General features: G+C 40.1%; 1 protein-coding gene across 2 annotated transcripts in view; it reads left to right on the top strand.

The window, feature by feature from the left end:
* The window catches only part of TMTC1 (transmembrane O-mannosyltransferase targeting cadherins 1), a 267680-nt gene that overhangs the window by 227803 nt on the left and 26692 nt on the right, over positions 1–13185 (top strand). For both annotated transcript variants that reach the window (XM_064377400.1, XM_012474263.3), the window contains exon 13: positions 8280–8388. In XM_064377400.1, the coding sequence (XP_064233470.1) occupies positions 8280–8388 (109 nt within the window). The remainder of the gene's footprint in view (positions 1–8279; positions 8389–13185) is intronic.

Genomic DNA, 13185 nt, shown 5'->3' with positions numbered 1-13185 from the left:
ATGCCCCAGATCCCCCTAGGGGATCTTTCTCAGTTGAGGTACTCTCTCCAGTTGTTCTCCTCACTTCTTGCTTTTGATCAAATTTGCAAGAAGAATGGTTAAAGCCTGGTGATTCTCCTTATCCCCACCTGTTCGCATAGCTGTTACTGCATGCAGCTGCTCTGTCAGCTGTTACTCCCTTAGTTTCTCTGCAGTGAAGAATATGACACTGTTGATCTCCTTTTGATTTTGAAGCTCTTTATTTCATTGCTTCTGTCATACTGCATTATTTTGCTTTTCTAAATCCAACATCTGCTCTTCTTCCACTCTCCCTATAAATTTAGGGACAGCTAAGAAATTCACTTTATATCCATTGCATACACACATAGAGTTCAAATGTCTTAGGATTCAGGGCTTTCCATAGTCCTACCACCTTCCTCCTTATTCTTCACTCCTCTCCCTTTCTGTATAAACCCAGACCCCAGCCAGATTGACCATTTGTCAATGTATGAGAAATACTAACCTGCCAGGTTACATTTGAGAGGCTGTGGCTGAGGTTTTAAACTCAGAACTTTTCTAGTTCATTGAAAATGTGGTTTCATTTACATTTTTATTATTTCATAGTCCATGGCTGTCCAAAATTAAGTTATCTGGGAATTAAGGAGAATGTCTACCTACTTACTCAAGATTTGGCAGTTATTTGTAGGTAAACAGATTGCTAATAGTTAAAGTATTTTTGTGAGTCTCTCCCCCCTACTGCAACTCTACTGATTTATACTGTGATTACTAATGAGTTGAGCTTGCATTGTTTTAAATCCATCATGTGCTTTGCAAGGAAAGTGCCCTTTTGTGATGACTCCAGTAAACACCGCTGAGACCTGAAGACAGAACTATCCAGGATGTGCTGTGGGTGGGAGCAAGCTTTGAGGAACCCCCTGGTTTTTGTTTACATTCTCTTGAAGGAATTGGAATGTCATCATTTTCCTTCCTTGCATAAATATTTCTAACGGAAGATAATTGAACAGGCCAGACTGCTTTGTCGAGTACAAGAGTTTTCAGTAGTCTTCCCTGTCCTGAAAATCACTTTCCTGGAATCATTTGTTATCTTGTCCCCTTGAGCTCCTGTGCTGCCTGGAAGACTTGGGATGACTCAAGATATAGGTGAAAAAGGAATAAATTTTGGAATGACTCAAGATATAGGTAAGGCCAGGCACTATGGCTCACTCATGTAATCCCAGCACTTTGGGAGGCCGAGGCGAGCAGATCATGAGGTAAGGAGTTTGAGACCAGCCAACATGGTGAAAGCCCATCTCTACGAAAGATTTAAAAAATTAGCTGGGTGTGGTAGCATGCACCTGTAATCCCAGCTACTCAGGAGGCTGAGGTGGGCGAATCACTTGAATCCAGGAGATAGAAGTTGCAGTGAGCCGAGATCACACCATTGCACTCCAGCCTGGGCAATAGGGCAAGACTCTGTCTCAAAAAAAAAAAAAAAAAAAAAAAATCTAGGTAGAAGGAATTTTTTTTTTAAGAGAAAAGTTCTCTCTATGTTGCCCAAGCTGGAGTGCACTGGCTATTCACAGGTGTGATCATGGCACACAACAGCTTCAAACTTCCAAATTCCTGGGCTGAAGTGATCCTCCTGTCTCAGCCTCCTGAGTAGCTGGGACTGCTTTTTTTTTTTTTTAAACGGAGTTTCACTCATTACCCAGGCTGGAGTGCAATGGCGCAATCTTGACTCACCGCAACCTCCGCCTCCTGGGTTCAAGCAATTCTCCTGCCTCAGCCTCCTGAGTAGCTGGGATTACAGGCACGCACCACCGTGCCCAGCTAATTTTTTGTATTTTTAGTAGAGACGGGGTTTCACCATGTTGACCAGGATGGTCTCGATCTCTTGAGCTCGTGATCCACCCGCCTCGGCTTCCCAAAGTGCTGGGATTACAGGCGTGAGCCACCGCGCCCGGCTGGGACTACTCTTATTCAATTAAAAGAATAAGAGAAATATGGATAAATATCAGAAATTTCTTTCTGCACACATTTGTCTTACTTTAGGGTACCAAGTACCTGAACTTTTTATCTAAAGCCCAGTGGGAAATCAACTTTACCTAGACACTTAAATGTGGCATATAGGCTGTTAGACAGGATTGAAAGGCTTTTAAATCTAAAAATGCTCTGTGTAGGCAGGAAGAGAAACAGGAAGGACGGAAAGAAGAATAATGCACATGTTCCACCCCTGCCTGTGGCCTGCAGGGTATGTCCCAGAAAGCACCATGTAAGGCCCCTTCCCTTCTTGGTGACTCCTTAGCAGTTCTGCCAGCCAACCTCCCACCCATTTGTACCTTCCTTAAACAGGGCCCAGTTCCCTTAGTTTGGTGTTTTCATGCTGTGCCTCTTGTCTGCTGGGCAGCATAGCAAGGCTCTCTGCCCTCAGCTTTCTGGCCACCCTCCTCTTGCAAGTGACAGGGACAACAGTAACTGGCACTTAAATGGCAGTCTGCTCGGCACTTCTCAAGTCTCATGAGCCTGCCCACACCAGTTGTCTGGGACTGGGAATCGAGTGAGGAGTCGAGGACCAGGAAACTGTGATGCCAGTGCTTTCTGCCCCACCATCACCTCCTGTGTCTTCTCCTCAAGACTAGCAGCTGGGAGAGCTTAGCGAGTTTAAGTCTCAGTTCTACTGCATAATTACATGTGACCTTGGGAAAAGGATTTTAGCTTGCAATACCTCCAACTGCTCATGTATAAAATGGAAATAATACCAGTAACTACATCTTTCGTGAGTACTAAATACAATAATGCATGTAAGTCCTTAACATAGGACCTAGCACCCACTAAAGATGAAATAAGCTTTAGCTATTAGTAATTATCCTCAGCCCAGGGACATAATTTCTCACTTTGAATTTGAAACTCAGGTTCTTGGTATAAAATGAATAGTGAATCAGAAGTAGATAATGCATTTCCTGCCCCTGCAATTGAACAGCTTGGGAGAATTTAAATTTTGCTGAGACTCAGTTTCCATCTCTCTCTCTCTCTTTTTTTTTTTTCTTTTTGGTACAGAGTCTTGCTCTGTTGCCCAGACTGAAGTTCAGTGGCCTGATCTCGGCTCACTGCAACCTCTGCTTCCCAGGGTCTAGCAATTTTCCTGCCCCAGCCTCCTGAGTAGCTGGGACTACAGGCATGCACCACTATGCCTAGCTCATTTTTGTATTTTTAGTAGAGACGAGGTTTCACCATGTTAGCCAGGCTGGTCTCGAACTCCTGATGTCGAATGATCTGCCCGCCTCGGCCTCCCAAAGTGCTGGGATTACAGCTGGGATTACAGGCGTGAGCCACTGTACCTGGCCTCCATCTCTTTGAAACAAAGGGTGAAAATAAGTGATCTTATAGAATTCTCTAGCTGCAAGAATCTGTGGTTTTAAGTACGACTACAGGTTTCTGGTCTGCTCTTAACTGAGAAGTACAAGAAAAAGAAGACCAGAGAAGAACTTGAAAGTCCCTTTTCTCTCCAGAGGAAGGACTTGCATTGTAACAGCATCCTGCTTCTACTGAAAAAAAACCCACCCATGAGGCTTCTGGTAGAAATTCGAGCTGGGAATGTTGCTGCAGAGGAGCAAGGAGCAAGTGGAGCTAGCATTTATTGTCTCCTTCTATGTGCCAGACACTCTGCTAAGCACACCACTCATGTTTTTTTATTCCACCCTTACAGGAACCTAGAGAGGTAGAGATTATTTAATAATAAGCACATTTCTCTTTGGCCACTGGGGCTCCTAGAGATGAAGCATCTAACACATCATTCAGCTGGTAAGGGCAGACCTGAGATTTAGACAGCCACAAGCCTGAGCCTAAACCTGGGGACATGCATTAAACTGCATCATCAAAGCATCCCTTTAGCCATAGGGTAAATGAATCCTGGCTAAATTAAGTTTTTCTCAGCTGCCTTCCCTTTTTGATCCCTACCTGGGAGCATTGGTTTTACACTTCCGCTCAGTCCCGAAAGGATTTAGCATATATATTTGCATACACTTTGAAGTGAAGCTGGCTTGGGACTGTTTATCCCAGCCCACCTCCATGCACAGTGGGGCGGGTGTTCCGCTGCCTGGATGCACAGCAGTGACCTCATCAGCTGGCAGTAGACACCAAAGGACCAAAGGAGAGGACTTCACAACTAACATTTCCTCAGGACCTATTCTGTGCCATGCCTGGTGTGAGGTACATGTGTGTGTGTGTGTGTGTGTGTGTGTGTGTGTGTGTGAGTTGCATCTCCATTTCTGATGCCCTATGAGTAGAGCTTTCTATCTTACCATTTCTCAGTTTCCAGGTGGGAGTAGGGTAGGATGGGGGGTGGGAGGGAGACAAGCGTCCTATTCTCTGAATGTTAACTATTGGGCTAGTGCTACTTTTGCACCAACCTATCTAATGAGTACGATTGTGAATTGAAAACTTTTTTTTGAGATGGAATTTTGCTCTTGTCACCCAGGCTAGAGTGTAATGGTGCAATCTCAGCTCACTGCAACCTCTGCCTCCCGGGTTCAAGTGATTCTTCTGTCTCAGCCTCCTGAGTAGCTGGGATTACATGCACCCCCCTCCACCACCACACCCGGCTAATTTTTGTATTTTTAGTAGAGATGGGGTTTCCCTATGTTGGCCAGGCTGGTCTCCAACTCTTGACCTCAGGCGATCCACCCACCTTGGCCTCCCAAAGTGCTGGGATTACAGGCTTGAGCCACTGCATCTGGTGAAAACATTTTAAAAAATTCTTTACAGCCACATAATATGAATCTATGTCCTCCAGACAGTTCCCTGTGGCTTCTGTAAAAGGTCAAGCAGCAAAATTAGGGTGAACCCCTACTAAACTAGATGCTGTGTTGCCCAGGTGTGCTCAGCAAACTTGAATCTAAAGGAAGCTACAGAGAATATAATCTGATTTTTTCTTTCTGTACAGGAATGATAGAACTGCAGAAAAATGTATGCTCTGTAAAGATTCTCTCAGTCAGACATTTACAATTTGACTTTCACAATTCAGTTTTTTAGAAGAGCTGGTATAGTGAATATGCCAAAAAAAAAAAAAAAAAAAACCCATGATCTTTTTCATTTGTGAAGAACATCAGTTTTGAATCCAACAACAAACACCCCGACAAAAGAATAGTAATTAAGAGGTCTGCCCAGCATTCCAAGTTCACACTGTGGTTAATGGGAAACTTTACTGCTGCTAAGAGGGTCGCCAAATCCATTTATTTCTGTTACTGGCATTTCTTACATTCTCCCCAAATGTCAATACTTTTTCAAAGCAAGCATCTGCTTTCGGTTTAAGTGAATATGTCACGAGATGTTAGACAGGAATCCAAAATTTTTCTAAATTGACAAATGTACCCAGTCCTTAATTACTAAAAGAAAAATGCAACAAAACCTTTTTGCTTTTGTTAAATATCTGTCATTGACATGGAGCCACGAAAGTGAGATGATGCAAATGTTTTTACTTAACACACAGGAAAAACAGCCCCACTGCTGTGTAACCAAAGGGAAAATTCCCTGTGAAACTACAAAGTGTTTAACGGCAAAATTTGCACATTCTGAACAAGATCTAATTTCTACTTAACGTTTCTCTTACTAAATCAATGGTGATGTCACTGGCCCCACGAACACATTCTCAGGAATTTTTAGCCTTTTGGAAGTTCCCGGGAAAAACATAAGAGAGTTGAGTTTTGCTGCAAAATATTAGGAGACTTATTTGTGTTACGACAGATAACACAGGCGCTGACTTGGATACGCAATAGAGGATATTCACATAGAGCCCCTGTGAGAGAGAAAACTGCCTCTTCCAATCGCAGTATTCCCCCAGAGTTCCACTCTGCCCAACCGCATCCCGACACAGTTCCTGGTACCAGGAGTATCTCTCACTGGGGCAAATTAACCAGCCAGTGCCACCTTTCTCTTTCACTCAGATTGTCTCAGGGAAGTCTTCTGTATCATTTTTTTGGTTTTATTTCATTTTTTTTTTTAAGCTTTCAGTGTCCTATTATATTTATCCTCCTATGCAGGTTCAATTGATCAGGCAAATCCTGCATGCAACCAGGGCAGAGTTTCTTAAAGCGTGGGCTATAACATCCATGCTAAGCAGAATCACCTGAGAGGCTTAGAATCCTAATGATTCCTGGGCCCCACCCAGACCTGCTGAATCTTATCAGTCCTGGCATTCTGCATTTTACCAAACACCTGGAGGGTTTTACGCACCAGAATTTCAGAAGTGTTGATCTAAGGGAGAAGTAAAGACAAAATATTTTAGATCACGGAGGATTATTATCCGTTGTCAGCTGGTAACACTGTTTAGCAGCTAAGGAAATCCCAGATGCTGCAGGGCAATGATAATGCTGAATCCTGGAGTAGTTTTATGCTTACCTGCACTTTTTACCTATCCAGAGATCCCTAAGAGTTCCATCGGTGCCAGCTGAACCCCCTACCAGACGCTCTGAGAGTCCTTGTTGTTCTTAGTGTCTTCAGTATCACTTGAGTTCTTAAAGGGATTCAGAGTTTTCCTTTCTGTGACTCCAAAATCAAAGTGTGTCTATGCCTGATTGGACAGGGTATATACACTGATGTTAGATTTTATCTGTTTTTCAGCAATCACGGGCTAGTTAACTTAGGCCTTTCAATATAACTCATAGAAACAACCCATGGACTTGGTCAGTTCAAAGAAAAAAAAAGTTAATATTTTTCCCCTTTGAAATTGACCTGTCAATTTGGTCTAAATGGCTAAATTATATGTAATTCAATGCTATATGAATTTAGGTATGATAATTATTAGACTAAACATCTATTATGATGTCAGACACAAAGAAAAATTATTCTGATGTGTAGCCTAAGCTTTTTATGAGTAATTTGAAATGTGGAAGGATATTATTTAGGAGAGACTATGTCAAAAACATCACATTCTCCTGGGTTTTAAAAATTAATAAGAAAAGAATAGAGGAGATAGGTTTCAATGGATGATTTTTAGAAACATAAGCACACAACTCTATATTGGTAACTGTTAAAGATGAGGGGACCTTTAGGCTGTGTGCTTGCTATAGTTCAAAGGATTCCCTTCTTCATTGCAGAATCACAACATCTAGCACTTAATGAAAGACCAGTATCTGTGGAATTGTATTAATAGCAAACTCAATCACTTCCAATACTGTACATTTTTGATCCCAAAGACATTGGTATCAGGATAATGACCCAATGTCTCTTCATTGGATTTAACAGGAAAGAGAACTTTGTCTAACAAGAAAGAGAATTTTAAGCCAATAAAATAGTCATGACTTTGGGGCCTTGATTCCTCTTTAAAAGGAATTATCATCACTGGGAGAAGAATTAAATGAGGAAGGCAGAATTAGCTTCAATTTTCAGTAAAAATATGATGATAACATGTCTCATTATTCTTTACTACCTGGTGGTCACAGTATCTCTAATTTCATAAATTATGTATGGAATATTTTCTCTCTTAGATATAAAATCAAAGATTCGCATTGGCAGTTTGTCCTGATTTGTACCTGGTAGGTACAGCCACCCTTAGGGGCTCAGCCTGCAGTGGTGTGACCAGTACTACAGAGACCCATGTATCTTCATATAACTGTAAACTGGCTCTCATGCCACCCAGACAATGCCCCCAAATTCTTCTCACTAATAAACCTGCAAAATATTGAATATAACTCTCAAAAAGTACACAGCAAGCCAGGCACAATGGCTCACATCTGTAATTCCAGCATTTTGGGAGGCTGAGGCAGGTGCATGGCCTGAGGTCAGGAGATCAAGACCAGCCTGGCCAACATAGTGAAACCTCATCTCTACTAAAAATACAAAATATTAGCTGGGTGTGTTGGCAGGCACCTGTAATCCCAGCTACGAAGGAGGTTGAAGCAGAAGAATCACTTGAACCTGGGAGGCAGAGGTTGCATGACCCAACATCCGGCCATTCCACTCCAGCCTGAGCAACAAGAGAGAAACTCTGTCTCAAAAAAAAAAAAAAAAGAAAGAAAGAAAGAGAAAAGAAAAAGAAAAGTACACAGCAGGAAATAGAAGGTGGAAACAAGTGGATAACCTGAAGTAATTTACATCTTTACATCTCTTTCCATGGAGAATTCAGAGACAGAAAGAAACTGTTAACACCCTGAGACCGTCTATTTTAATTCATTTGCAATAAAATCCAGAGTGAATCAGCTAACCTTTGCTAAAAGAAATGAGATTTTTAGAGTCTAATCAGAGGATTGAAACAAAGTGTTATTAAAAGATGTTCTCCCCCATCCCTCCGTTATTATCTATAGGTCCCAGGAGAAAAAGGAAGAAGCTATCACCTTACTGAAGGATTCCATTAAATATGGTCCGGAGTTTGCAGATGCATATTCAAGCTTAGCTTCGTTATTGGCTGAGCAGGTAATTGTTTCACACAGTAGTTTTTTTCAATGTCATTGTTACATGTATAAATTAATGTTATACAGATTGTTGTACTCATGATTTAACTTGTAAACCCATATTGAACAACCAATCTGTAGGTCAGTTTCTTTTGGACAGAAATTAAAAGCCTAATTTTCTCACTCTAATAATCTCTGTATAGTGTAGATGGCCTTTAAACAAATGTGGTCCATAATTGGCCATTGATATATTCTCTCTCTTTGGCACAGAATCAATCAAGAACAATATATGATATTTGCTGTTTTTATTACTACTTACTTGTAATATTTTTCTGAGGAATTGCTAGTGGTCTAAGATCTCTGAACTCAATATAGAGCCATTTGATCATCCTACAAATTCTGTTTTAATATCTGTTAGAATATTACAGAGGCTTGTGAGACAGGCTCTTAAGAGAACATTTCTTATGGCATAAAATAGACATGTGTTTTCAGTCCCCTCCTTCTTTTCACTCGTGTCTAAATGATTTGATACCAGTTTTCAGAGTCTTAGATGACCCCTGCTACATGGAAACAGACATAAGTTGTCTTCTCTCTAAATTGACGATATAGTTTTGTTGACACACATAGTACCCTTGATAGACAGTAGATTCTGCTACCATAAAATTGCCAGATTATCCTTAACACTCAAACTCAACATCTCTGCATATACTCTGCAGCATTCAATTGGCTTAAGGGTAATAAGTGGTTTGATACTGTATGTCAGTTTCATAGGGAGCAATTTGCATCAAAAATTTTTGGAGGCTCCAGCAAGAAGCAAAATTAGGACATTCTTTAAATATTTAAGTGACAGATAATATAAACCTAGTTTTTTTGCTCTTTCTCCCTGTAGGGTATGTGGGCTTTAGATTAAAAATCTGTGTCTGTGTTAGATGATTTTAACGCATGCTTTAGTACAATGTGTAAACTAAAATGGTCATGGCTGTGGTCTACGCTATACACTGGCAGTCCGCAGCCGCCCTTGGCTTGTGTTGAAACAGACACAGGGACTGGCTCCATCAGTGTTGCTTTGTCTCACCTCACCCCGGCTCCTTCCTTTTCATGGGACCCTTCCCTGCCTCTAACTGGCTAGTTGTCTTGCAGTTACTCAGATGTGCCAAGTGTGCTTCTCTCTCACAGCCTCTGCACCAGCTGTTCTTGCAGCACTTCTCTCCCGGATAGGTGTCTTAGCGTTTCCCAGATACTTTATACCATGCTGGTTTCTGACTAAATGTTACTGTATTAGAGAGGTCTTCTGTGATGACCCTTTGTAAATAGCAACCTTTCCCTGCCCATCATGTTCTCTACCACCGTGTCCTGCCTTATTTTCCCTATAGTATTTATCACCATCTAAAACATATTTATTTTTTTATGGACTTTCTGCCACCATTAGAATATTTAACTCTATGAGAATGGCTATGTATTTTATTCATCTGAGCTCATTTTAAAAATGATCAAGATGTTTAATGATGTTGAACTTTATTTTAGTTCCTTCTGTAGTATCTTTGCATTCATCCTTACTATTAACAAATTTTGTAGCAGATGGAAGTTTAAACAGGATAATATATATACTTTTTCCTTAGTTATCTTTAAGGAGTGTCAGATGGTGTATTTAAAATCACCATCTGATAAATTTAATCTTTTGTGAACTGCAATGGCAAATTGCTATCAAGTTATTGTGTTTTAATAGTGGAAGTTGTGAACAATTGTTAAGAAAAACAAATGATGACTAAGATCATTATCTTTTCTTACATACAGAGGTCTCATCTTTTCCTTTTTTTTTTTTTTTTTTTTTTTTTGAGACGGAGTTTCGCTCTTGTTACCCAGGCTGGAGTGCAATGGCGCGATCTCGGCTCACTGCAACCTCCGCCTCCCAAGTTCAAGTGATTCTCCAGACTCAGTCTCCTGAGTAGCTGGGGTTACAGACACCCGCCACCACAGCCAGCTAATTTTTTTGTATTTTTAGTAGAGACAGTGTTTCTCCATGCTGGCCAGGCTGGTCTTGAACTCCTGACCTCAGGTGATCCTCCCGCCTCAGCCTCCTGAAATGCTGGGATTACAGGTGTGAGCCACCGCGCCTGGCCAAAGGTCCCATCTATCTTTTAGCACTTTCTTGTCCTAGATGTGAATGTAGAATGCTGTAAGATCTAAAAATGTAACTGAAAGATTGAAAGTTTCTTTTTCTGCTCCTTTGGGCAATTGATTTGAGCATTAAAAAGACAGAGCAGCTGTTGGGCATAACTCAGGACTGCCTTCCTTTATCTGACTTTCAACATCCTATCTTCATGTTTTAAACTATTTAGTCATAAAAGTTCATCAGATGTGCAAGCAAGGCACAAACTGTTAGAGAAAAACCCACCTAGCTAAACATTTTTTGGTAGCAAATAAATTCATTTCTTTGTTGCACAACCTTATTTAACAGCATCCTGGCATTTCAAAGACCCAGAGTATATGAAATCAGTATTGACAAACCTTGGTCAATGTGTAACACACGGTGAAGCCATCCCCTTGGTCAAGTGACTTGTCCTCCATGGATACCATCTGTCCACATGCACGGCCCTCATGGACTGTGTTGTGGTCCACTCTCATGCTCAAAAGCTCTCTCCTACACTCAGCTGAAATCACCCATTTTCCAGGCAGTTTTTCAGAAGCTGGACAAAAGGATTCATTCTGTATTTATATCAGCCTGACACGTCTGATTTTTTGGGACATTTTAGTTTTTCCTGCCATGTAGTGTATTGACTACCATTTCCAGTCTTTCATTTGGCACACTTGATAACAATAGTTTTAGTTAAATAACTAGTTTATGCCTTTGATTTTTAAAAATGTTGTGACGATCAGTAGCAGATAGGAAGCCCTGAAGCATATCTGTAGAAACTTCTTTCCACGTTGACCTTTATCTTATGCTAGACTCCTTGGGTAAAGCTATTCAAGCATTCGTTAATCTGTTGAATTATATTATCATATAGTTCACCTCTCTCAGTCTTGTCTGCAGGGACGTTTTGAGACACTTTTTCAGACACCTGCCAGAATCCTTCCCCTGATGTAAGGTTGTGAATCTATAATGTAAACTAAGTTTATTTGGTATGCCTTGCTCTTATTATAAGCATGCTGCTGTCTATTGATGTGATTTCCCATCCTCAGTGCCAATAAAATCGTGAATGTAATAAACCTTTCCAGGATAGGATTTCTTGGAAATTAATATTGTGTTCCTTACTCTGTTGTAACTTGCAGGGAGAAATTTAATCTGTTTGTGCAAAGTAGGGGATTTGACAAATTTGAAAAATAGATTAATGAGTTGAAAAATCATTATATGGCAGAACATAATAAGGCTATCATGGAGCCCAAGTTTTAAATTGATAGATAATAGGAAGTAATGGTAAATATCTGAGGAGAGTGTTCTGAAATATGTGAGGAAGAAAACCTTGTGGAAAACACACAATGTATTTGGCTTTTATTTGCATTCTGCTATGAGTAGTTGAGAGCCTTGTTTGCAGAAGAAAGTGAGGGAATGGATAGAGCATCATGGAAAAAGATTTCCTTGGTACATAGGGACTGTTGGCATATAAAAGTTGAAACGAAAAGAAAAATAGAAAATTGAGAACTCCGGGTCAGAACACCTAAGAAACTGAGAAGATTTATGGCCACTGATAGACATGGAAAAGCCAGGCAGAAGCAAGATTTTATTTCCTTATTTAAGGAAATAAGATTAGTGACAACATTTTTTCCAGTTAAACTAGTAATATAAATATATAAAGGAAAGTGTGAAAAATCAGAGAAAATAATGTACATCTTTTATTTATAATATAATACCTGGAGACAACAAATATTTCATTCTTTAATATCATGCATGTCTTTAAAATATATTTATGTGTTTCATACTAATATTTATATATTGTTTGTATCCTGTTCTTTTCACTTGCCATTAAATGATACATACTATTATATGTTTCTTCATGGTGCTAAATGACCTTCATAAATACCACTTAAATGGCTGCTTACTGATTTATCAAAATGATTCACTGTAATATACCTAATAATATCTCAACTGTTGGGACACTTAGATTCCTTTTTATTTTCTTTTGTGGCATTGAACTTTTTCTTTCTTAGGGCTTTGTTGAAACAATATTTTGAATCATTTCCTAATGATACATTCCTAGAAGAATTTCCATATCAAAACATACATTTCATGAGTCTTGAGACATGTCACCAAATTGCTTTCCGAAAGGCTACTTCCAACATACTCTGCCACCAGCAGTGTGCAATCTTTACGTTTTTAATTTAGTGGAACATTTAAATGAAAATGGCAGATGGACCAATGAAAGCGAAAGAGGTCAGGGCTAGAAAAATAGGATCTAGGACTTAAAAAAAAAATGAAATAGTATTATAAGCGTATAATTTCCTCATGGAGAAAATGAAGAATAGTGTAGGGAAATGCCCTGAAGAATTTTTTTTAACCTTCTCATTTTACATAAAAATGTATAGTACAGAGAATTAAGTGGCTACTCATGGTCATTCACTAATTTGCAGCAGAACCTGGACTAAAACCTGGTCTCTAAGCTCCTCACCTGCCACTGATGCTGGGGCCCCAGGAATAGACTGTGGAAATGGGCCATAGTTACTGAGGTTAGGCATGGATGGGGTAGAAAAGAAGTGAGACAAGAAACCCGGAAGGATGAGTTGTTACAGAAGTTAGGCACATAAAAATGTCCAGAAGAAAGTTGATGCCACGCTGTGTCTACTGCAGCAAAGAAGTCTAGAAAATTGAGAACAGAAGATAAAC

Source organism: Aotus nancymaae, unplaced genomic scaffold (genome assembly GCF_030222135.1).
Source record: "Aotus nancymaae isolate 86718 unplaced genomic scaffold, 86718_ANA_hifiasm-v0.15.2.pri h1tg000016l, whole genome shotgun sequence".
NCBI classification, from domain to species: Eukaryota; Metazoa; Chordata; class Mammalia; order Primates; family Aotidae; genus Aotus; species Aotus nancymaae.
Note: the sequence above shows the minus strand (reverse complement) of the source record. Positions and strands in the feature narration are given on the sequence as shown.